The sequence below is a fragment of the Nilaparvata lugens genome, chromosome 5, assembly GCF_014356525.2.
Source record: "Nilaparvata lugens isolate BPH chromosome 5, ASM1435652v1, whole genome shotgun sequence".
NCBI classification, from domain to species: Eukaryota; Metazoa; Arthropoda; class Insecta; order Hemiptera; family Delphacidae; genus Nilaparvata; species Nilaparvata lugens.
Genome location: NC_052508.1, coordinates 73,355,515 through 73,381,373, shown reverse-complemented (window position 1 = coordinate 73,381,373; position 25,859 = coordinate 73,355,515). Strand labels below are relative to the sequence as shown.

Below are 25,859 nucleotides of genomic sequence, written 5' to 3'. Positions count from 1 at the left end.
AAATATATTTGTTGTTCGAGTGACTATATATTGTATCGAGTGACCTGGCTGGCTGGAAAGTATTAATCAAAAGCCTATCCAACAAATGCTTTTTACATTGTCGCCAATACTTGAGTCATAGCCACCTCTAATACAAGGCCGCGGCCTACGATATTGCAACGTCGCAGCGTAGGCCTAGAATCTAATATAGGGTGATTACTGGGAAACGCATGTTTTTGACTTGCGTAGTATACAAGGAATGTCGATTGGCGGCGGCGGGAAGTTGTAGTGCTGTGGAGGGGGAAGCGTGCAGTTTCAGTTGTAGCCGAGATGTGGAACCTTGAGCATCGTACGTTCGTCATGCGACGGTTTTACGCAAATGTTGAATCAGTTACTCAGACTCAGCGAGACTTTTGTGCACATTTTAACGTTGCATGGCATGGTGCTATCCCTGATCGTAACACGATATTGCGTTGGATACATAATGTTAACACAACTGGATCTTTGCTTAAGAAGAAACCTCCTGGACCTGCCAGGACAGTTAGTAAGCCTACCCCTGAGGCTGTTGAAAGAGTGCGCCTTGCAACAGTTCAGAGTCCTAGCCACTCAATCCGGAAGCGGGCATCTGCACTCGGACTTCGCCCATCAACAGTGAGAGAGATTTTGGTCACAGATCTTAAATTCCATCCTTTCAAGCTGGATGTCATCAATTGAGTCAAGCAGATAAGAGACAGCGTGTCAATTTTTGTAACAGGATGAGTGAAATTTTGGAAGAAAATGACAATGCAGTTATCCTTATGAGTGATGAAGCGCATTTCCACTTGGACGGAGCAGTAAATAAACAGAATTTACGATTTTGGTGTGCAGACAATCCTCAAATACTGGCAGAGAGACCTCATCATAGCTTACGTGTGACTGTGTGGTGTGCAGTTTGTGAAAAGGGGAGCATTGGTCCTCATTTTTTTCAAGATAACGATGGCAGAACATTCACAGTGAATGCACAACGGTACCTGGATATGTTGGAAGAATATTTCTTGCCAGAGCTGCGCCGTCAACGTATAGAGATACGTAATGTATGGTTCCAACAAGACGGGGCAACAGCACATACGGCTCGCATTAGTATGCAATTCCTTGGGTGAACATTCCCTACAGAGTGATCTTGCGTTTTGGTGATGTCACTTGGCCTTCTCGCTCACCGGATCTAACAATTCCAGATTTCTTTCTGTGGGGATTTTTGAAAGCTAGAGTGTACATAAACAAACCACGAACAATACAGGAGCTTAATGAAGCTATTCGCCAGGAAATCAACGGCATTCCTAGAGACATGTTAGCAAAATCCGTAGCAAGTTTTAAAGAACGCCTTCAACAATGTATCCAAGCAGCAGGCGACCACCTTAGAGATGTAATTTTCAAATAATAAATTGTAAGTAATTTTATTTTGAAATTGCATATTGTGTACACTGTATTTTCACTAATAAATGCATTTTTTTACTCTGATTTGCAACAGTTCTTGTTATTTGAAAAACATGCGTTTCCCGGTAATCACCCTGTACATGATTGGTGGAGAAGATCAGCTGGTATTTTTTTAAATCTTTTTCACCAATCATGTATTAGATTTTAGTCCTACACTGCGACGTTGCAATATCGTAGGCCGCGGCCTTGTATTAGAGGTGGCTATGCTTCAGGGCACCAAGACACGTCACGTGACTGCGCCATCTTGTTAGAAATTAAAATCTTGGTCTTTTGATTGGCTCGCGGCAGTGAACGAGATAGATTGAACCGGATCAGTAAAGTGATCCGAACCTCCCATCAATACTATTATAATGCTCAACTTTCAAGATGGCGGATTTTTGTGACAGGATACTAGCCGACTTTCCATTCTGTATGTATCTGTGGCTCAGATCTGGTGTCAGAATATTCAGGTCACAACTGATCAATTTCAGAGCCTCTGACATTACCTAACGACTGTTTTTTAGGCAGCCGGGACCCACGACTTGACGAGTCCATCCGAAACACGAGAGTGGCCCAAGAAAAATATTTCGCCCGGGCCGGGATTCGAACCCGGGCCTCTGGATTACAAAGCCAGCATCGAATCCACTCGACTACGGCCACTCCATTATTTATTGTTGAATTAGCTAGATTCAATTAGCAAGAGAAATCGCTTTTGATACAACTCATATGTTCTTCTTTTATGATAATAAATTTTATAGAATTATTTTTCAATATTGAAGATAATTTACGTTTTCCAAGGCTCAACTCACACTTAAGCGACTCAGGTCGAGAAGAGACTAGACTCTAGTCGAGAGCATGTGTTTCCAAATGGTGACACTCAGACCAGTCGATTCTAGTCTCCGCGACGTCACCATTTGGAAACACATGCTCTCGACTAGAGTCTAGTCTCTTCTCGACCTGAGTCGCGTAAGTGTGAGTTGAGCCTTGGAAAGCAAAAGCTTTTTTTTACTAATTTAAAAATAAAAAACTTTGATCATATATCACTGAATATGAAGTTTGTAAATAGTAATTACAACACGCAACAAGCAACTAATAACTTATACCCCAACACATATAATTGAATCGGTCTGAGGAGAAAGGGAACATGTCAAAAATCAGAATTTTTCAGGGGAGAAAAAACTGAATACAGATAAAAGTATTGATAATTTCAAGATTGTTTTTTGTCATTAGGGTGCAAACTCTTTTAAGACAACAATTTTAATCCAGTATAAACACTTATATAAGATTTGTCACTTAAAATTGAGTTTTTTGTTAACTTCCTATTACTCATGATGATATTATAAATTATCACTCTTACTTTTACAATAAACACCTAAACCGAAAGCATTCTAACCTCAAAGCAACGCGTGATCAAGGATAACCTAATAATAGCATAAAAATCACAACTGACAAACACCTAATTTTCGAATGTTCGGCGTTGAAAGGGAACATGTGTGTCATGACTAGTTCCCTTTCACTCCAGTACAGCAAAAATACGATATCTGTTTCTCGTATAAAGAGAATGCTGACATGTTCCCTTTCAACTCCAATCGATGTATCCCACAGTAAACGACTCATTTCAACCATAAAAAAATGACAACTCTTTCTCCTCAGGCCGATTTAATTTATAGTGGGGTGTATATTTTTATTCATTAAATTATCTATGCCAATAAGGAATTATTCAATGCATAAAACTTTTGTTATTTGTATTAAATGTTACAGTATTCAAATTTGTATTGTATTCGATTTTTATTAATAAACGTTGATTCGATTTGATGAAGTTATTTTGAATTGAATTATTCCGGTACCGTGAATCCAAACAGTACACTTTTCTTCAAGTAGAAGCTGCACTTACCTATTCTGTCAAACAGTTCTCCTCCCGGCACATATTCAAGAAATATGTATCCCAGGTTGCGATCGAATCTCTGTCCATAGCATTGGATGATGTGGGCATTCGAAAGCAGCTTATGAATCTTCACTTCCTTGGGAACAGATTCTTTTGCCTCCGGATGTTTTTCAAAATCAATCACCTTCACAGCTACCAGCTCTTCCGTGCTCCTATTCATAATTAATTGGACTCTGGAAACCATAAAGGAATCTTTAGAAAGTGGATAAAAAACTGATACTAGTAAGTAGTTAGTTTGAAAAAGTGTTATGTTGTTATTTCCATACTAATCAACAATATTGAAGTAGCCCTATTAAAATATTTCATCTCTATATAAAAAATCTGGTGTGGTACACTCACACAACTTTCCTTGCTCATTGATCTATAAGCCTCATTAATGAGGATAATTCAAGGGAATAACAATATGCTGATTGGCGGCTAAATAATTAAAACTACGATTATACTATTGTTATCGTGTTCAGAGTACATTTTCCTTTGTTTGAATTATGAAATTTGAGGATTTTTTAAAAGTTGTCAAAACAGCTGTTCTACAAATAAAATATCGACATGTGTTCTTTTGAATAAACTGCTCTACCTACCTACCTCACGCACGAGAAGGAGGTTACAAAGTAAATTTCTCAAGGATGGGGTGGACCCCTGTTAATTTCTCAGGGAGAAGACTCAGTTAAGAGAGCTGATATATAACTATACAAGGTATGAATTTGAAAAAAATCGGTCAAGTCATTTTTGAGAAAATCGTGATAGAAATTTAACAAAATTCATTCTTCTCAGGAATATTACGGAGCTCCTGCAATTTTCCCAGAAATGAGACTCATGTCAGTTGATAGGGCTTACAAATAGCTATCCAGGGTATAAATTTGAAGAAAATCGTTAGAGCCGTTTTTGAGAAAAAACGTGAAAAACATGGTTTTTTAGTAATTATCCTCCATTTTTTCCGCTATATTGAATTGAATTTTATTGATTTTCTTATTGTCGGATCCTCATGGTATAAGGACCTTAAGTTTAAAATTTCAAGTCAATCGGTTAATTAAAAATGGAGTTATCGTGTTCACGGACATACACACACACAGAGACCAATACCCAAAAATCATGTTTTTGGACTCAGGGGACCTTGAAACGTATAGAAAACTTGAAATTAGGGTACCTTGATTTTTTTTGGAAAGCTATACTTTCCTTACCTATGGTAATAGGGCAAGGAAAGTAAAAAGGGTACTTTATGCAGTTATTCCCATATTAATCAAGCAATACAAGTAGACTATTGAAATACTTTACAGATGGAAATAAATTGGAAGTTTCATTTGTTCAAATGCTAATTAATGAATAATTATTATTAAACGAAAATCCCAATTAAATGCTGTAAATAACCCCGAAGACTTCTGCTACTGCAAATATTGACAACAGGGTAAACAGCTAGATGGAAATTTGATGAGCGCTTCTATACAAAAATTATTATTAATTAAAAAAAGAGTATTAATTCAAAAATTATTAATTATTTCATAATATAAAATACTTAATTATATTATAAAAACTAGCAGGTAACCCGTGCTCCACAAGGGTCTATTATTTTATTTATTTACGATACAAATGACACTGATGTAGTAAACTAGTAATAACATTGGTAGATAAAATAATAAGGTAATCTTTGTGCTATTTTTCTTCCAAGTCTAGGTGACACAGTCCAAGACAAGGTTAGCCTTCCACGTGTACAATTATTGTAGTCAAAAAAAAAACATGGAAACTAAAAAGTTTGAATTTAGATGGTTTAAATTGATTAATTAATTAAGAATAATTTTACTCAATTACCACTTGCAACAATAAAAACTTGACAAACTGAAAACGTGACCAACTGAAATCTTGAAGGATTAAAAATAGGCCTACAACCTTTCTCGGTAAATCAATATTCTATATCCAAAATTACAAGTTGAGTATTTGAGACGTGATGATGCGTCATTCTTGAATTTCCTATTCCGTACATGTGTAGGCCAATTCTTTTATTTATTATAGATTTCGAAATACTCACTCGCCATAGGCACCTTCTCCCAAGGTCTGAAGGATCGCCCATCCTTCCACAAAATCGTTTGACATGTTGCATGAGTGATGGGCTTCGTCGCCTTATATCAAGCCTTATTCCAAGCATTTGTCTAAAAGAAAAAAAACAACATAAACATTATATTGAGTGGAATATGGTACCTATAATGAATAGGATGGAGACTATATTATGATAATATTTTGTGAATATTTGAAGTTTGGTTTTTGTTTTAACGGAAGTTTTATTATCAATCTATCTAAATTTGAAATTCTTTGTTTTATTCTGATTCATAGTTTCAGATTGAAGATTTGGTGTTGAAATTGAAGTGAACATAACCTACATTTATATAATATTAGACGATTTGTGACAAAACCAGGAAATTGAAGAAGTTTTGGGCAATAGTCTGTTTTTTCTTTTCCGACTATTGCATTGTTCGCTCTATCTAATAAATAAATAAATAATTTAGAAATGGAGCTGTTGATGAAGGATTGATTGTAAGTTATAGAAAAAAATATGGAAACTAGTGAAACCGAATAAATTTAAAAAAATTGAATAAATTGATTAATAAAATAAAGAAAACTATTAAACCCGAATGAATTGGAATGATGCAACGAATAAAGCTGGACTCCCACATATAAGTGAAGGTGACCGGCAGTGAGAATATAATTTCCATTAGTTATAATGGGACTATTCACATACGTCGTGTTGAGTGGGGATAGTCCAATTAGAGTTCATGGAAATTATATCTTCACTGTGGCAATCACTTTCAATGGAAATCAACCTGAGACTTAGGTTGGTCACACACCGATTAGTCAAGACAAGACTAGACACGTTTAGTCACAATACTTCACATTGTTTCTTATGACGCAACACACACTGATTAGTCATTGCAATTAGACATGACTCCATAAGCAACTATGTGAAGTATTGTGACTAAATGTGACTAGTCTTGTCTTGACTAATCGGTGTGTGACCAGCCTAAGTCTCCGTATTCAGGTTGATTCCCATGACCAGCCTAATAAAAAATTAAGAATATAAATATTATAAAACAAACTGATAGTTTAACCTAAGAAGATCAATTTCTGCTTTTTTATCACCTACTAAACTTAGGTATAGTAAGAGGTCGAAAGAGCACGTCATTAACTACAACAAGTTCCGGTTGCAAAAAAGCCGGTTAAATTTTAATAGTGATTAATTCCACGAGAGGTCGAAAGAGCACGTCATTAACTACAACAACAAGTCCCGGTTGCACAAAAGCCGGTTAAATTTTAATCGTGATCAATTCCACGAGTAGATACCAATCAAAGAAGCCGTCTTTTCAAAAAAAAACTTGAGAAACTATTCACGGTTAAAATTTAACCAGCTTTTGTGCAATCGGGCCTAAGAGCTTATCTTGTAGCAAATATAGTGAAGTCCACGTTATAATGGCAGTGGAGAAAGATGGAAGAGCAGCGTTGCCGATTCTCTGCCTTGTCGCTGCTTTCTATAGAGGATGGCTGATACCGGTTTATATTATCAACTGTTCATTCTTGTTAAAGATAACCAATTATATTCTATTCGTCAGAAAATATATCTTTCAACGAATTTAATAATAAATTTTCATAATTATTGAGATTAAATATTCTGTTAATTATATTTCTACATATCTTTTAAAATGTATGAATTCATGGCTACTTTCTAAAGCAGTATACTCAATACTCAAAGCAGATAGCGCTATCCTTCTCTAGCTCTGCAAAGTTTCCAGATCGTAGAAATATAGATGTGTAGAAAAGAATTATAGTAGCCTACCCTTTAAAAATCTGGTGTGGTACACTCACACAACTTTCCTTGTTCATTGATCTATAAGCCTCATTCTTAAACGAGGATAATTTTAGGGGAATAACATTATGCCAATTGGCGGCTAAATAATTACGATTATACTATTGTTATTGTGTTCAGAGTACATTTTCCTTTGTTTGAATTATGAAATTTCAGGATTTTTTTAAAGTTGTCAAAACAGACAGCTGTTCGACAAATAAAATATCGACATGTGTTCTTTTGAATAAACTGCTCTACCTACCCACTTCACGCACGAGAAAGAGGTTACAAATTTCTCAGGGATGGGTGGGACCCCCTATTAGTTTCTCAGGGAGGAGACTCATTCCAGTTAATAGAGCTGATATATAACTATACAGGGTATGAATTTGAAAAAAATCGGTCAAGTCATTTTCGAGAAAATCGTGATAGAAATTTAACAAAATTCATTCTTCTCAGGAATATTACGGAACTCCTGCAATTTTCACAGAAATGAGACTCATGTCAGTTGATAGAGCTTATAAATAGCTATCTATGGCATGAATTTGAAGGAAATCGTTGAAACCGTTTTCGAGAAAACCGTGAAAAACATGGTTTTTTAGTCATTATCCGCCATTTTTCTCATGAATATCACGGAGCTCCTGGAATTTTCCCAGAAATGAGTCTCATGTCAGTTGATAGGGCTTATAAATAGCTATCCATGGTATAAATTTGAAGAAAATCGTTAGAGCCGTTTTCGAGAAAAACGTGAAAAACATGTTTTTTTTTAGTAATTATCCGACATTTTTTCCGCCATCTTCAATTGAATTTTATTGAATTTCTTATTGTCAGATCCTTATGGTATAAGGACCTTAAGTTTAAATTTTCAAGTCAATCGGTTAATTAGGAATGGAGTTATCGTGTTCACAGACATACACACATACAGACACACACACACACAGACCAACACCTAAAAATCATGTTTTTGGACTCAGGGGACCTTGAAACGTATAGAAAACATGAAGTTAGGGTACCTTAATTTTTTTTTTGGAAAGCAATACTTTCCTCACCTATGGTAATAAGTCAAGGAAAGTAAAAATAATAAAACAAGAATAGAAATCGTAACTAATAGTTTAAGTAATTACACCAACGTCAGGTTATTTAAAATAAAACTATTAATAAACATTTATTGGAAATTTATTTTTATAATGTGACGATGGTGTAACGATCACCGAAACTAGAAATTACAATTTGTATTCTTGTTTTATTATTTTATTAATTTTAAAGAGTACTATAATTCTATTCCACATATCTATATTTTTACGATCTGGAACCTTTGCAGAGGTAGAAAAGGATAGCGCTGTCTGCTTTGTCGAATGACAAACAAGGAAAGCAAAATCAATGTTAATCAAATACTGTCATTATAACGTGAACCTCACTGTAGTTATGCAACCGGAACTAACCATTTTAGACAGAACACCAAGAAATAATGTCAACAATGCTTTCTATCTTATAACACATCCGTTGTTAAACTGAGCCTAATTTCAACTACTTAGTGCCGGTTGCACCACAGCCGGTTAAATTTTAACCGTGGTTAATTCCACGAGAACCAATCAGAGAAGCCGTCTTTTCAAAAACGCCTTCTCTGATTGGTTCTCGTGAAATTAATCACGGTTGAAATATTTAACCGGCTGTTGTGCAACCGGGCCTTGGAGATTATTGTTTTCCTGAAACTTTCAAGACATTCAACTCATTAAAATTAAAAGGTACAAACTTGTTTCTCTTAAAATAGTAAAGAAGTAAAACTACAATTAATTTCGACTTAATTTAAGAGATAAATCTCTATACTTTAACTAAAGCTAAAAAGAAACATTTTACTGTTAATAAAAAAATGATTAAAAATCTATAACTTTCGATTTCGATAAACGAGGTAGAAAAATGCATAGTGCTTACAGAAATCCATGATTATTGTTGAGTTATGTAACACTAGGACATTAAATACAACAACATAATTAAAACTGTTTTCCCAGATATGAAACTGCAATCAGAAATTTCTATTAATGGAATAGAGTAGAATATTTATTCGCTGTTAGATATAATAAAGTACATTAAGCTTCAGAGCATAAAAATCAATCTACACTGCCCAATAACACGTATAAAAATACGTATAAACGTAATACGTATACAGGTATAAAAGTTCTCGTATACACGTATAAAAATTCTCCAAGACTATAAAATGCTCAGTTTTTGAGCCACTGTGACACTACTTTTCTGTATTTTAGAAGAGGAATCACATATCAAAATATTCTCCAAGACTATAAAATGCTCTGTTCTTGAGCCACTGTGACACTAATTTTCTGTATTTTAGAAGACATGTAATAATAAATTATTAAACTGAAAGTAATTGCTTGATACATGACTCACCAAGACAATATTTTATAAAAATGTTGAAATACAAGATTAGTCTACAACACGTTTCACAGTACTATTCACGATCGTAAAATTTCTGTTTAAATGAACAATCCATTCGAATAATCAAACACCGACATGAAAAGCTGTTATCTACAGTTTAAGATTAAGTAAACCGAACGCCACAAGCTGTTATCGAAAACGGTCAATAGATAGCATTCTTCGTCAGTTGATAAACCACATTTTATCAAGTTTCTTGAACGAGCAAGCCCTCTTTCATCAATTGTTTAATTTGTATTCAATCTGAAATTATTTTTACTATTATTTTCAACAATTTTTAAATTGCCGTGCACCATAATTCACATAAACTTGACAAAAATAGCAATATAATTGGAATTCAAAATAGAATAAATGAAAGTGGATTACTCATAAAAGCAAAATCATTTATTAAGCACTAGCAGGTAACCCGTGCTCCGCAAGGATCTTTTTTAAAACTTGAAAAACTGAAAGCTTGACGTAATGAAGTCTTGAAGAATTGAAAATAGGGCTATAACCAGCCTCGGTTAATTAAGAATCTTTATGCAAATGTTCAAGTTAATCAGTCCAATAGATCAGACGTGATGATGCGTCAAACATAATTTTCCTATTCCGTACGTGTATAAGCCAGAAGGATAGAACTGCCGAATTATGGAACAAATAATCAACTACAAGTATTATAGTCTTGAACGAACAATATCATAGCCACCTCTAATACAAGGCCGCAGCCTACGATATTGCAACGTCGCAGTGTAGGCCTAGAATCTAATACATGATTGGTGAAAAAGATCAGCTGGTATTTTTTAAAAATATTTTTCACCAATCATGTATTCGATTCTAGGCCTTCATTCACTGCGACGTTGCAATATCGTAGGCCGCGGCCTTGTATTAGAGGTGGCTATGACAATATACTTATTGAAAGAGCTTGATAAATACTTCATCAATAATATTGGATAATATTTATGATTGAATTCGTAAGCTAAATTTCCAGAGTACATAGAAATAGTCAGGTTTCAATAAAAATAATTATACCAGGAAATGTGGAATGTGTGACTTTGCAATTAATTCTTGTAATAGATTCATACAACACAGCCGAGGAAATTTTGTTGTAAATTCCATATTATTGAAATTATCAAACTTTCAACTATTTTTCAGCTTTTTAACAACATTAGTGAATTCAAAATTTTTATCACTAGTCAATAATTATTCTTAAGGAATATTCTCGGACCAGAAATGTGAAGTGTGTCACATACACATAGCCCTTAGAACTTCGTTACCATCAGGGTGGGCACACACCGATTAGTCAAGACAAGACTAGACACGTTTAGTCACAATACTTCACATAGTTGCTTATGGAGTCATGTCTAATTGCAATGACTAATCAGTGTGAGTTGCGTCATAAGCAACAATGTGAAGTATTGTGACTAAACGTGTCTAGTCTTATCTTGACTAATCGGTGTGTGACCAGCCTAATTCTCCATCTTCAGGTTAATTCTCATTGAAAGTGATTGCCACAGTGAAAATATAATTTCCATTCTAATTGAAGCAGCACACACCGATTAGTCAGTGCAATTAGACATGTCTTCATAAGCAACTATGTGAAGTATTGTGACTAAACGTGTCTTGTCTTTTCTTGACTAACTGGTGTGTACCTAGCCTTACAATTTGAAAGGGGAATAGTACAAGCTTAGCTTTCCTCTTTCAGGTGATATCTTATGAATCATATTGATAAATAATTATCGATTGTGATATTAAACATTTGAAAAATTATTAATAAAAGATAATAGAATTTTTCTAAAAAATCACGAATATTAGATATTTTTTTTTGGTTTCTTTCCCTGCCTCTCACACTTTTTTTTTTAATTTGCACTTTTACTTATTTATTTATTATTTTACAAAGGCGACTTTCTAGAAGTATTTTAAGCCTAGTGATGATGATGGGATGAATGATAATACAATGAAGGTAGAGTTATGAATGAATAAAAATGATAGGTTATGCTATCCACTTGAATTGATTTGAGTCCTCTTTTCAGTCCAGAAAGAAAACTAGAAATTTTGAATTTGATTTGAATAAAAACCGAATATAATAGAATGATTACATTCAATAAACTCCCCAGAATTGAAAATATTGAGTTATTAAGAAACATTTTGAACCAGAAATAAAACACAACTAATTCGATAGAAAACCGAACCTTGAAGCTTGTGCTCAATAGATACCTGATTGCACAGGACAACTAAAAAATTTGAGATAAATAATCATAAACGGTTTGATAGAATTACGAATACTTAAATAATTATCTATGAATTTTCAGTAATAAAACTTATAAAATTTGTTAAGAAATAAATAGGAAGAATAAAGCCAGATTTTCCCCACTTTGATTTATTTGTAAATAAAGCCGCGTTTACACCAAAGTTACTAACAAAATGTTAATTACTTAATCCTTATAGTTGCTATTAGATTGAATATAACTTATCATACACATGATGAACATAAGTGTTTGTCAAGTTCCGTTCAATCTAATAGAATCTATAAGGAATAAGTTATTAACATTTTGTTAATAACTTTGGTGTAAACGCAGCTTTAAGCTACAAACAGATCAGCTACTGAAATATATTTTCAATTATTCAATAAATTGTGAAACTAGAAATAAAATATAAAAATTCAAGTAGGCTACCTTTTTTTTAAATTGTAAAAAAACAATTTTAAAAAAGGGTACTCAAAGATTTCATTTTTTCATTTTTATTCAAGAGTAGCCCTATTGTGAAACTATTCTCTTTGAACTGTTGTTATGGAAAATAATAGCCCTAACAAAAATCACTAGATTAACTTGATTATTAGTTAGTAATAACTTAGAGAAACAATAGCGTAAGTTGATATCCCATGGTATAGGGCGTTTATGTCGCAACTTTTACTGTTATCTCAAGCTGATAGTCCACGTATTTTTTTCCTGTGAAGCTGTATGACACTGGTAGTCTCTCATATTGTGCCGTTCATACACTCTCACCCCAACAAAACAGTAAAATTCGACAATAATCATCAGTATTCGGCTTGAGATAACAGTAAAAGTTGCGACATAAATGTCCTATACCATAAATGTCCTATATACTTACGCTATTGTTTCTCTATGGTAATAACTAGCTACTAAATAATAGGCCTAACAAAAATTACTAGATTATCTAGATTATTAGTTTAATAACTAGTTACTAATAATAGGCCTAACAAAAATCACAAGATTATCTAGATTATTAGTTGATAATAACTAGTTACTAGTTAGTAACTAGATAATTAGTAATCACTAAAAAATAACTCAAAATCACTAGATTTTATGAAGAAAACTCAATTAGGAAAGTAGTTTGAATATTCAACAACGTGTCGGATATAATTGTTTCAGTATTAGCAGTAATTATTATTGTAATTCAAGTCTTTATATTGTCTATTATCCTAAACCACATTAAAAAGTTTTCTAAAGCAAGATATCGACCTCAACAGTTTCTCAGAATGATAAAACATGAAACGTGATTTACCTTGCAAAATGGCGACCAATGTATTAGAAATAACGAGCGTCAGTATTCAGATTATTGGAAACTAGGCTTGCTAGACATAGCACTGAATCCGAGTGGAATTATTCTAGTAAGGAATATTGCATTACAGCACAATGATTCTCAAGAAATTAATGCAACTAGGACTGTTTGTGAAATATGCACATTCCGCTATTCCACTTAAATTGAATGACATGACATCAGCTATTATTCAGCACATCGTGCCACTGTAAATCATAACTCGATACAAAACCACCATCATTAAATTAGCATGAATGCTGTTCATTTCACAAATTCAAACCTAAAGTGACCAACATACTTTCCAAACTATAAATAAAATAAATGCCAGTGAAAGTTTGATCCTCGACCACTCAATCATTATATCAAAATACTTTGTATTATCATATACCAAATACTGTATTCATTACAGATTCAAGCTTATAATATAAGAAAGTCCCATGAAAGTTTGTTATAGTTGAAAATACTTTGTATTATTCTATACCAAATACTGTATTCATTACAGATTCAAGCTTATAATATAAGAAAGACCCATGAAAGTTTGTTATAGTTGAAAATACTTTGTATTATTATATACCAAATACTGTATTCATTACAGATTCAAGCTTATAATATAAGAAAGTCCCATGAAAGTTTGTTATAGTTGAAAATACTTTGTATTATTATATACCAAATACTATATTCATTACAGATTCAAGCTTATAATATAAGTCAAATCATCATTCCTGGACCGAAAATCAAGTGACGAAGCAGTGTGTGATTACATAACCTTATCTTTTGGACAACATTAACATTTTATCAAAATTTTTGGAGAGAAATAGTACAGGCTAAGCCTAGTTTTTCCTCCAATGTCATAATTGTATTATGATTATAGTATTTTATACAATAAATGAAATGAAGAAAGTCCCATGAGAGTTTGTTATAGTTGAAAATACTTTGTATTATTCTATACCAAATACTGTATTCATTACAGATTCCAGCTTATAATATAAGAAAGTCCCAAGAAAGTTTGTCATAGTTGGACACATAACAGTCACCTAATAATATTAGGTACGGTTTGCCTATATTATATTAATAGGTAATATTAATATTAACTATATTAATAATATAGGTAAAGTTTGTCATAGTTGACCTAATGATATTAGGTGACTGTTACCAGCCCAACTATGACAAACTTTGTTGTGACGGCCTATGATTTAAACAAATGATCAAGTATTTAGAACAGTCACAAACACGATATTTGGAAAGAGAAACAGGCAATTGCCCAAAACTTCTTCAATTCCTTGATTTTGGCACATAAATAGTCCAAAGTGAGGTTAAGTTTAAAATTTCTGTTTTCACCAAAGATTAACACTCAGAGAATACGTATTCGAGATATGACTGATGGATTTTGAATTTCGAAGGGTTGATAAGAGCCGGAAATAACACTAAACAATCCGAAAGTTCCAATAATATTGAAATAAACTTGAAAATTTTGAGCAGAAAAATTAAAACTACTATCACTGCAACTAAGTATAAGTATTAATAAATAATTAAAGATATGAAGTATGTGACTTATCGTTACTTTCTGTTCATAATAGCTCAATCAAAATTTATTTTAATTTCAATTAATAGCTATCATTTCGATGAACATGAATCAAATAAAATAAATAGAAATATAAATCTCATGTTTCGGACATGTTGTGCCAAAAAATAATTTAAAAGGGTACTGAAATTTATATTTTTATTTGATTCATGTTTATCGAAATGATAGCTATAAGGCAATTGAATTTTGAATAAAGTTTGATTGAACTTTTATGAATGTTCGAAACATGTTGTCACAAAAAAATAATTTAAAAGGGTACTGAGATTATATTTCTATTTATAAAATAAATATCTTCAAGCTGATCCAGAGCTATTTTAATATTAGACAGTACATGAAAACAACGTGTAATTACTTGAAATTACTGAACAATATTATTGAACAAGAATATGCGAGCTTTCTCCTCCATGCATATCATCAGAATATTCAGAATTTGTTCACTCTTTTCATGTGTTGTATATTTTAATATTAATAACACAGAATTACCAACCTAAAACCAGCCAGATTATCGATGCATCTTGCATTTATTTCTAGGATTATTAAAGATTACTTTGTTCAATAAATTTCATTTCTTGTCATAGATCCATTTTTGGAAGAGGATAGTGCCAGCATGGATTCAATACATCACGAATCCGATAAATGTCTACAGCGATGTTCACGTTATAATAACAGTTGAAAAAGATAGGAGAGAAGCGTTGCCGATTTTCTGCCATGTCACTGCCTTCTACAGAGGATAGCTGATATCTGATGTAATACTACTACTGTTCATTCTGGTTTAAAATAATAAATTACATTTTCTTCAATGTTTGATTCCATTACGAACTGCTTGTTAAATGATCACTTTGAACAATTAATTACGACATAGCAGTAAGGTATTTATATAAATAAAAGCTATTAGCTCTTCTTCTTACATTAGTGTAGCGCTTTCGGACACTAGGCCCTTCATCAACAATCTGTGATGAGAGTGTTGATGAAGAGCCTAGTATACGAAAGCGCTACTCTAATGTAAGAAGAAGAGCTAATTGCTTTTATTTATATAAATACCTGACTGCTATGTCGTAATTAATTTCTCAAAGTAATTACATTTTATTCGTTAAGAAAATATAAAATTTTCAATGATGAATAATGCATCCTTATAATTGAGATTGGATATTTTTGTTGAATGTTCTTCACTGTTATACTACGATCTAACAACGTTGTGGAGCTGGAAAAGGATAGCGCTATCTGCTTTGTCGAATGGTAGACAAGGATAACAACACCAATGTTATTCAAATACTGTCATTATAACGTGGACTCGTGGACTTTACTAGTAGATATGTGAACAGTAGACCTCACGCAGTATTCTCATCCACAAGTACCTGATTGAAACTGTAGACCTTATGGGAATACAGCAATAGACTGGCTTCTCCACACATCTGTGTAATCACTTGTCAGCTGATTTATGATGAATAATTCTTTAATCTGATTTTTACTCTAATATTGGCGTATGAAGGAGACTCCTTTTCCCTTTTATATTATCCTTGAAATGCAAAATTTCCAAAAACCTTGTATATACGTCGACGTGCAATTAAAAAAGGAACATACCTGTCAAATTTCATGGAAATATATTACCGCGTTTCGCCGTAAATGCGCAACATATAAACATATAAACATCAAGAGAAATGCCAAACCGTAGACTTGAATCTTAGACCTCACTTCGCTCGGTCAACTAGAATGTGTCTTGTTGAGAATATAGTAGGCCTATACATGAAAATATTTTAATTAATATATAATATGTTATTCAAATACTGTAATTATAACGTGGACTTTACTAAAATTTATTTTATTTATTCACAATGCAAATGACACTAATGTAATAACATTGAAAGATAAAATAATAAGGTAGTCCTTGTGCTATTTTTCTTCCAAATTTATAGGTGACAAAGTCCAACATAAGGTTGGAGTTTCACGTGTCTTGAGAATATCCTTTCAGCAATCAATCTCAAAACTGATTGTAATACCGGAATGAAACTGGGTGAGATGGTGTAAGTAATATATTCGCAATAACCAAGATAATTTACACGAATGATTCATATCATGCATCATGCAAAGAATGGCAATAGAAGTAGACAATACGGGCGAACGAAATGAATTATTAGACACTTGGGACTAGAGTGGTCACTAAATAATTATGTAGAGCAGGAAATGCATAGATAGTGGCATTAAACAGCATTATCTTCTAGAATAGTAAAAACACGCAGACAATAATGATAGTAGAATATTACTGAGATCCATGTGGAACATAACTATTCCATTGTAAAGATAGGAAAGCATCGTTACCACTTTTATTTTCCACCGCCTTCTAAATTACAACGTTGTAATGTTATCCACAAAGTTATTGATTCATAAAAGTCGACTGAGTCATTGTCAATATTGTAGAACCGTTCGATAATTGAATAAAAACACACATATGTTGTTGAATTCTACAGTTTTATTCGGTTCACAACTTGAAAATGTGACCGGTGTGTTCACGAAACCATGCTCGTGTACCCAATAAAACTGTGTAGAATTTGACAACATATTTGTGTTTTTATTCAATTATTGATTCATACAATAATCACATAATCAAAATGATAGGGAGAGAAAAAATAAGGTAACCTTGTGTTATTCCTCTCCCAAATTTAGATAAGGTTACAAATAGTCCGAAATAGGTCAAGTCTTGTAGTTGTTCACTTCACAAAAGTTTCAGTCCTTAATTATTTTAACCTTCCGGTAGTCGCACCCTACTCAATCACACGAGCAGTCACGTGTTGTATTTTTTACAACATCCAATTTACCAAGTGTTATGTACTCTGTTTACTGTCAAAACATATTAATTAATCGTATAATTACTTTTTCCATCTTCTTGGATTATTTTACGCCTATGAACATTTGGATAGTTACCATTCCATAGCCCAATAAGGTACATCAAGCAAAGCCATCAATTCTGTGTTACATTGGTTCGTTTACAGTCCCCGTATACAGTCTTTCCCTATCTTATGCACAGTTGCGACTAAATGGTACCTAAAGACTGAACCATTGCTCGGTTGATACTGCAACTCAGTGGAGTGATGTGGGAAAGTTTTGGAATGCATAGGTGACTCAATCACTGACACCACCCCATTCAATAGTTTTGTGCAGCGAAAAAACTGAAAAAAGTAAATTTGTATGGCGTTTGTTGGTGGGGAGTCCCTTGCGGGAAGGTCCCACCGCCTGAATATATAATTTAAGCCGTCAATGGGCCTTACGACTGTCATACTTCAGCCGGGACCGACAATTTAACGTGCCCATCCGAAAACACGGGAGTGATCTGGTTAAAAAACGTTTGATATTGAGAGGGTTTGAACCCGGGATCTCTATGCTGCTACGCAAGCACTCTATCCACTAGGCCACGGATCACTGTGAAAAAACTGAAACTGTTGTACTTTTTACAACAGCGCGACTTCCGGAAGGTTAATCTGATATTAATTGTTGATATTGATTTGAAATGTAGGCCTATTCTATTCATCAATAAATTTTAAGTATTTTCAAGATTTAATAATACATTTTTATAATTGAGATTGAATATTTTGATAATTATTCATTATAACCTGTTTCTACGAAGTTAAGAATTCGACAATAGTGCGGAGTTGGAAAAGGATAGTGATATCTGCTTCATCTAATGACAGAGAAGGATAGCAAAACAATTTTAATCAGGAGCTGACTTTATAAAAAAGGGTATAATCACATTGTTTGCGAATTGCATGCCCAAGCGCGCAGATAAGAAAAAAATCTGTAAGTGCAATAGGAACACTCACACTTGCTGGTAGGATCCAGTGTAAGCAGCTACAGATAAGTCACAACGCATTTCAATGGCTCTTTCCAAATTTTGTTTGTTGGCTCATGCATGATCTGACGTGCATGTGCACATGAACGCATCATACCAATTATCTCACAATAGACAAGTATATGTTTATCCAGGTCTTTCCTAGACAAGCATACCCGTCTTTCGGAGGAGACGATAAGCCGTCGGTCCAGATTACCTAAAAAGTAGTCGTCATCTCTCATAATCATCCCTCTCACTCATTACCCACGCTCAAGCCTAAGGCTGGGCGTTCACCGATTAGTCAAGACTAGTCACATTTAGTCACAATACTTCACATAGTTGCTTATAAAGACATGTCTTATCTTGACTAACCGGTGTGTGCCTAGCTCAAGTCATTGCAATTAGACATGTCTTCATAAGCAACTATGTGAAGTATTGTGACTAAACGTGGCTTGTCTTATCTCGACTAACTGGTGTGTGCCTAGCCCAAGTCATTGCAATTAGACATGACTTCATAAGCAACTATGTGAAGTATTGTGACTAAACGTGGCTTGTCTGATCTTGACTAACTGGTATGTGCCTAGCCCAAGTCATTGCAATTAGACATGTCTTCATAAGCAACTATGTGAAGTATTGTGACTGAACGTGGCTTGTCTTATCTTGACTAACTGGTGTGTGCCTAGCCCAAGTCATTGCAATTAGACATGCCTTCATAAGCAACTATGTGAAGTATTGTGACTAAACGTGGCTTGTCTTGTCTTGACTAACCGGTGTACGCCCAGCCTGATAACTTATGTGGGCATCACCCTCAGTTTTGTATATCATATTTTTTATGCAAATGAAATTACAACACTTTATCGAAATAGAATCGAAAATACTTCAGTCAAACAGACTATTAGAAGTGATAAAATAAAACAAAAATAATTGAAGATATTGCTCTTTGATGGCATCTCCCACATAGAAATTTCTCGGGAGTGTCTTTCTCAGTAAATTTAGAGATTATACAGGGTTATCATAAAAGAATGGTGCGGTTTCGAACATTGTTTAAAGAAAAACCTTATTACTTACAGTTAATGTTTTTTATTAACCTAATTTGTCGTCTGAAACAGTTTTTTTTACATGATTAATAACTTTCAATAAGTGCGCCCTTAGTCGCTCGACGAATGTCCAAACGATAATAAATTTCTCTCTTAACATTCGATAACATTTCTTCGATTATGGTTGTCATTGGTTCTTTAATCCTGTTTTAAAGTGGTTCAGTTCGCGATTTCTTGTGAATAAACAATGTTTTTGATGTTAATTTACAAGAAAAAATCTACCTGAACCACTTAAAAACAGGATTAATGAAGCAATGACAACCATAACCAATGAAATGTTAGCGAATGTTTGGAGAGAAATTGATTATTGTTTGGATATTTTGTCGAACGACTAAAGGCGCACATATTTAAATTTATCAATTATGTAAAAAACTGCCTGGGACGACAAATTAGATGAATAAACAACATCAACTGTAAGTAATTTGGTTTTTCTTTAAACCATGTTCGAAACCGCACCATTCTTTTATGATAACTCTGTATTTAGAATATATATTATTGTAAGTACATAATTGTTCTAATTTCACAGAAGCTTATGTTTTCTTTTTTGTTTGTACTTTTGTTCACTTTCTTTACTGAGGAATAAAATTTATTATTTAAGGTGTGATCAGATTGAGTGCGATAACATGATCAAGTCAGATCACGCATGAGCAGAAAAACGAAATTGGAAAGTACCATTAAAACACGTTATGACTTGCATGTATAGCTGTTCACACTGTACGCAACCAGCAAATGCACGCATTTAGTGTGATGTTCCTCTTGTTCTTTCCAAATTTTGTTTCTCATCTGCACGCTTGGCCATGCATAAGCACGCAATTCGCAAACAATGTGATTAAACCCTTTGTTATAAAGTTAGCACCTGATTAAAGTTAGTAATGCATAACTAAACGGCCACTTGCACATATACGAAATTAATGTGATCACACATTCAAGTTAGAAAATTCATCTAAATACTGAAGGATAACTTATAATGAGTACCTACTGTAAGAGACACCAAAATCGTGAAATTGTTAGGGTTTAAAACCACTTGAAAATTGTATTTTATTTATTTATTAGAACAGTCACAAACACGATATTTGGAAAGAGAAACAGAAATTCCTCTCTTCTTGACAGACAAATCCATGTGGATATTGTCTGAAGGGCGACATAATTTAATCCATATTTCAGTTCATCTACAATGACTACCCATTTATCATACTTTTGAAATTACTCATTGGAAAATGATGTCTACAACTATAACTTTCTTATTACACGCAGGGAGAATTAGTATGATATAGAAACAATTTGGTTCTGGCACAAAACTGTTTCTAAATATTCAAAGGCACTAGATATGTGATAGGCTAGTACAAATAAAGAATTGGATCTCCAGTTTTTACTAAAATAATTTACACACAAAATGAATTAGTTCAATGTTGAATATGGAATATTCCCCAATTAATTAACGTTTAGAATAAAAAATTTAGTAGGAGTGAAGATATATTTTTAATGAGAGCTTGAACGAATTAGCCTACATAAAAATACACTGACGATTGATTTGGTGATCAGATATTTGGTTGAAATCACTGAGTGGAGATCATAACCCAATGCTCTGTAATATCGTGTTTAATCATTTCACCAATTCCAATAGACCCACTTAAAAATCTGAAATCATTGTTGTAGTTAGGTATGTTCTTGGCTTTATTATTCTGGGATTCAACAAGTCCTATACTTGCATAACTGCTTAGCTACACAAATTTCAATTTATTTTTGTGAAATATGCCAATTGCTCTATATAAATTTCTTTTAATAGGCCTATTAAAAGAAATTAATAATTTATTGTCCTTTTATTACCAATGTTTGTTGTGTAAATTATTTAGTAAAAAAGACGATGATCCAATCAACATTAAATTGAGAAAATTTAATCCTAACCTAACACTGCGTAGTTTACAGGCCTAGTATTAATTTGTTTCAAGTGAGAGCTATAAACCAAATCACTTTTTAGCCTACGATAAAGGTTAAACAAGAAAAACTGTTTCAAATTTCTTGATATTATTTCTAATGAATGCGTTAAATTTTAGAATTAAAGCTATAACAATATTCAAGAGTAGTCCTATGTAATTGATATTCACTCTCTCAAAAAGTAACTTTATTAGACATCCCAATACTTTTTAGAATGCTGAAATATTCAAAAATAGTTTTGAAAATAAAACTGGAAAATGGATTTTGGGAAAATTATACCTAAATTTCAACAGCCATACTCAACCTACAAAACCTACCTAATGAAACCAGCTTGGACAAGCTAGGTCATGAATAGGCTTCTTACTTGCAAAGAATGACAGAAAAATTTATGAAAATGTTTGTATTTAATAAGAGAACAATCTCTAGTACAGAAATTTAAGCCTTATTTGTGAATAATATTAAGTATTTGTATAGGAAATGGGAGTTATAGGTAGACAATAGACTTTACAATGAAGGTTAGTGGCACCACGTTGATTTAGGCTAACCATTATAAATTCTCAAAAATAATTAGGTAATCAAATAATACATACTTGCCTGGATAATTACGCCTTACAATATTTATTAATCTATTGTTAATAGGCGTTGAATACTCAATGAAAATAATTTGCTAGCTAACACGATTAGACGAACACGTAAAAACATGATTTTTTAGAACAGACACACCTTCCATGAAGGAAGAAATCAATACAGAGCACAAAGATCCTAATATAAAATTTTAAAAACAAGATAACGGTCAAAAAAGAAGGCAAAATACAGAAAATATTCTATTCAATTGAAATCGAACAAAAAGGAACATTCCCACAATGCTCTTCAGAGCCATCGCCCGGGAGATAGACTTCAAGGAAGGTGGAAAAGTAAAAATTCTGTAAAAATAGTCAATAACTTACATAGCGACATTGATAAACAGCTTCAGATGGTTTGAAATTTGAGTAGAAATTGTGAAATTTAGTAAAATTAGTTTATGAATTTGCAATTTTACTGGTAACACTCACACTCATGGCCGTCCTCCTTGCTCGTCACTCCTGCTTTGCTGCTCCTGGCTCCGCTTTCAAGGGATGCACGGTTGCACGCTCATCGTTGTACATCGTTTTCGCGCCGAGGCTAGCAAATGGCGTCATATTGAGCAAAATGACACAGGCAAATTCATTGAAAATCTGCAAAAAAAACATGTTTTAGCATTATCAACTTACTTTAGTTATACCTAATCCTTTATTCATTCCTATAAACGATATAATTCATGAATGAGAAGAGTATTTCAAATAGTAAAAGCTTTTTTTCACTAACTAATTTATGACGGGCGATTTAAAAATTTATTTGATAGAAAATTAAAGACATTTATTGAATTGGAAAGAAATATTATTATAAAATATTAATTTGTTTACAAAAATTGAGTCTTTCATATTGATATTTCTAAAAATTGTACTTTCTGTGATGCCATTCATAATCAATACAATATACACTTTTGAATCAAAATTATTCAAATAGAGTATTTCTGGGATGAAGTATCAGCATAGAAAATTATCTCTTTTTTTGACAATATTCTTGCAATATTATTGAATGTTTCAAAAATTAATCCAACCTGCATAAATGGACTACATAGCACTAGCTGTCTGGACACAACCAGCATTGAAAGTCGAAATTGCTCGAACTGTGAGTAGATGTAGTGAGTAAGTCGGTATGAATATCACAAATTAATTCAGTCCAGCCAATGAAGAATACTAAGAAAAGGGTATAGAAGAATATGGTAAGACAACATTTTTCGACTCAGAAAATTTTGTTTAAGGTGGAAACTTAATTACTTACTTTTTTAACTTTGCAGTCTTCACCAGCAGCCAGACCTTCAAGAATCGACCTTCCATCTTCCCATTTTTAGTGTCGTTTATCCCTCATGGTTTAAGGTGTGCTCGTCTACAAACTCGTCCCAGCTGTAGTAAGGTCTATTCCTTAGGTAGTGCTCTAGATCCCTAATGAAGGGTTTACTGTCTTGGATCGTAACCTATGTTACTACTGTACATATTAGTGTAGGTTACGCTTGATTACGGTATTTTTTATGCTAGATGGCATCTGGTTTCAGAGGTGAGGTCCGGTGTTGTAGATGAGAGACCTACTGTACTTCTGGAGTCCTTGATGTGGGAGATCTGTTTCTAGTGTTGTGAATTTGTCGGTCTGATCTGAGAACTTGAGTTGATTTCTTCATTTGGATAATGGATTCTAGAATGAAAAATGAACTGTGAGGATTTTGTATATTTCATGATAAGGGCTCAGCAGTGCTCAATTGGGTCAACTCTTATTATGTTTTATATAGGTAGCCCTTTTTTGTACCCATAGTATCCTCACCAGGTTTTCCTTAGCTGAGGATCCCCAGACAGTTATGCCATATCTTAGGTGTGATAGGCCACAAGAGCTGTGCCTTTGTTGGATATTATGTATTCTTCTGTGTCTTGCAGCTGCCTGAGGGGCATATGCTAATACTACATTTTACACTAAACCATGTTTGCTTGTAGATACAGTTGCATTTATATTAATGTGCTCCATCTGCGGTGTACGAATAGCTGACATTTTCCCATTCAAACCGAGTATCTGCATACGGGCCTAGTGATCAGTTTGAAGTCTTCAGTTCTGCAATTTATCCAATATCGTGATCGATATTGGATAAAGCTGATGCTTGCTTGGGGAGATCACATTCAGGGTGTCTGTTGCAGGCTCAATAGAGTGCTGTTCCTGCTGAGGAATCTGAGAGGTTGCATCCCGGGGGCCCATCATCGAATGTGCTACTTTGCCTTCTTCCATAGTGTAATGGCTTATGGTATTACACTGTGGGGTGGTGCCACCGAGGTGAAAAGGATATTGCTGGTGCAGAAGAAAGCTGTACAAATTTTATGTGGGGCTGATTATCTGGCAAATTGCAAGCCACTGTTTGTAAGGGAGCACATTATGACAGTCTTCAACCTCTACATTTTCAGGTCTGCTATTGCAGCTTTTCGGGGACTTGTTGCCTTGCCTACCAGAGGTGACTTTCATCAGCATGACGCCAGGAACAGGAACAGGCAGAACCTCCCTTACTGTAGATTGGGGAGGACTCAAAACAGCTTGGCCTACCAGCCGGTGAGGATCCTGAACAAGCTGCCCATTTCCGCCAGAGGTTTGCCTGAGGTGGTCTTGAGGAGGAGACTGAAGACGTTCCTGCATGAAAATCCCTTTTACTTCTTGAGGGAATTTTTTGAATGTGACATGGCAACTGTAAGTAGCTACTTCTTGCAACAGCACATTTGCCTGCTGCTTGGTTGTATTTTTTTGTGTTTCTTTTTTACTTTCTGTAACATTTTGACTGTCCATCTAAGGACTTGTTTTTATTATTATCTTGATGTGTTCCCTTATGGACATGCCCTGGTGGCATGTCTGTGCTATGAACAAAAACCATTATTATTATTATGACCAGGCTTCCCCAGATAATCGTGTCAAAAGTTGAATCAATATTTTACACATGGATGGCGGCGTCACAGATCAACATAGTCATCATTGGAAAAATCATTTAAAGAATAAAAGCTCCTTCCAATGAGCCACCTTAATAGGGTGTCTTGAACGCGGCAGGTGAGCGCCCCTTCACTGAGTGTGGCAGGCAGTTGAACATCTTGATTGCCAGCACCAGAAAACAATCCCTAATCGACAGTCGACGGCGTGGAACATCCAATTTGGTCCTCTCCCGAGTATTGTAGGTGTGCACTTCCTCTATTCTTGAGAACATAGATTGGTGTTTTTTGACATGCAAGAGTGATGCTAATATGTAAAGTTCATATACAGTATGGATTCCCAGACATTGAACTATACACTAGATAATAAAAAATTATTGACAAAGGAGATTAGAGGGAATGTTTCAAACACAAATTTGGATTTTTGGGACCAGTAATTTTAGTGTGTGGTCCAAGCTATAATGACAATATTCGATTAACATTGGTGTTACTATCCTTGTCTATCATTCAACAAAGCGGATAGCGCTATATCTTTCTCTCTTGTTCTGTTGCCAGATTGTCTTTCAAAAAAACAGATTGCGCCATCTTTCTATAGCTCTGCAACATTGCCAAATCAGTTTTTAACATTGTAGGAATATAATTTATCATGGCAGAAATCGGCTACGCTGTTCTCTCATCTTTATCACCTTTGCCATTATAACGTGCACCTCA

At 34.0% G+C, this 25,859-nt stretch overlaps 1 protein-coding gene across 4 annotated transcripts in view; it reads right to left on the bottom strand.

Annotated features, from left to right (window-relative positions):
- The window catches only part of LOC111063362 (serine/threonine-protein kinase grp), a 52,222-nt gene extending 29,395 nt beyond the window's left edge, over window positions 1–22,827 (bottom strand). Inside the window, exons 1-3 of one of the 4 annotated variants that reach the window (XM_039429253.1) lie at window positions 22,671–22,827; window positions 5,397–5,517; window positions 3,326–3,549 (exon numbers count right to left, since the gene is read on the bottom strand). In XM_039429253.1, the coding sequence (XP_039285187.1) occupies window positions 3,326–3,549; window positions 5,397–5,461 (289 nt within the window). In that variant the 5' untranslated portion in view covers window positions 5,462–5,517; window positions 22,671–22,827. Of the gene's footprint in view, window positions 1–3,325; window positions 3,550–5,396; window positions 5,518–9,602; window positions 9,716–13,148; window positions 13,171–22,565 lie in introns of those variants that run through there. The other 3 variants (XM_039429252.1, XM_039429255.1, XM_039429254.1) reach the window with 3 other exon arrangements.
- Window positions 22,828–25,859: the final 3,032 nt, after the last annotated feature.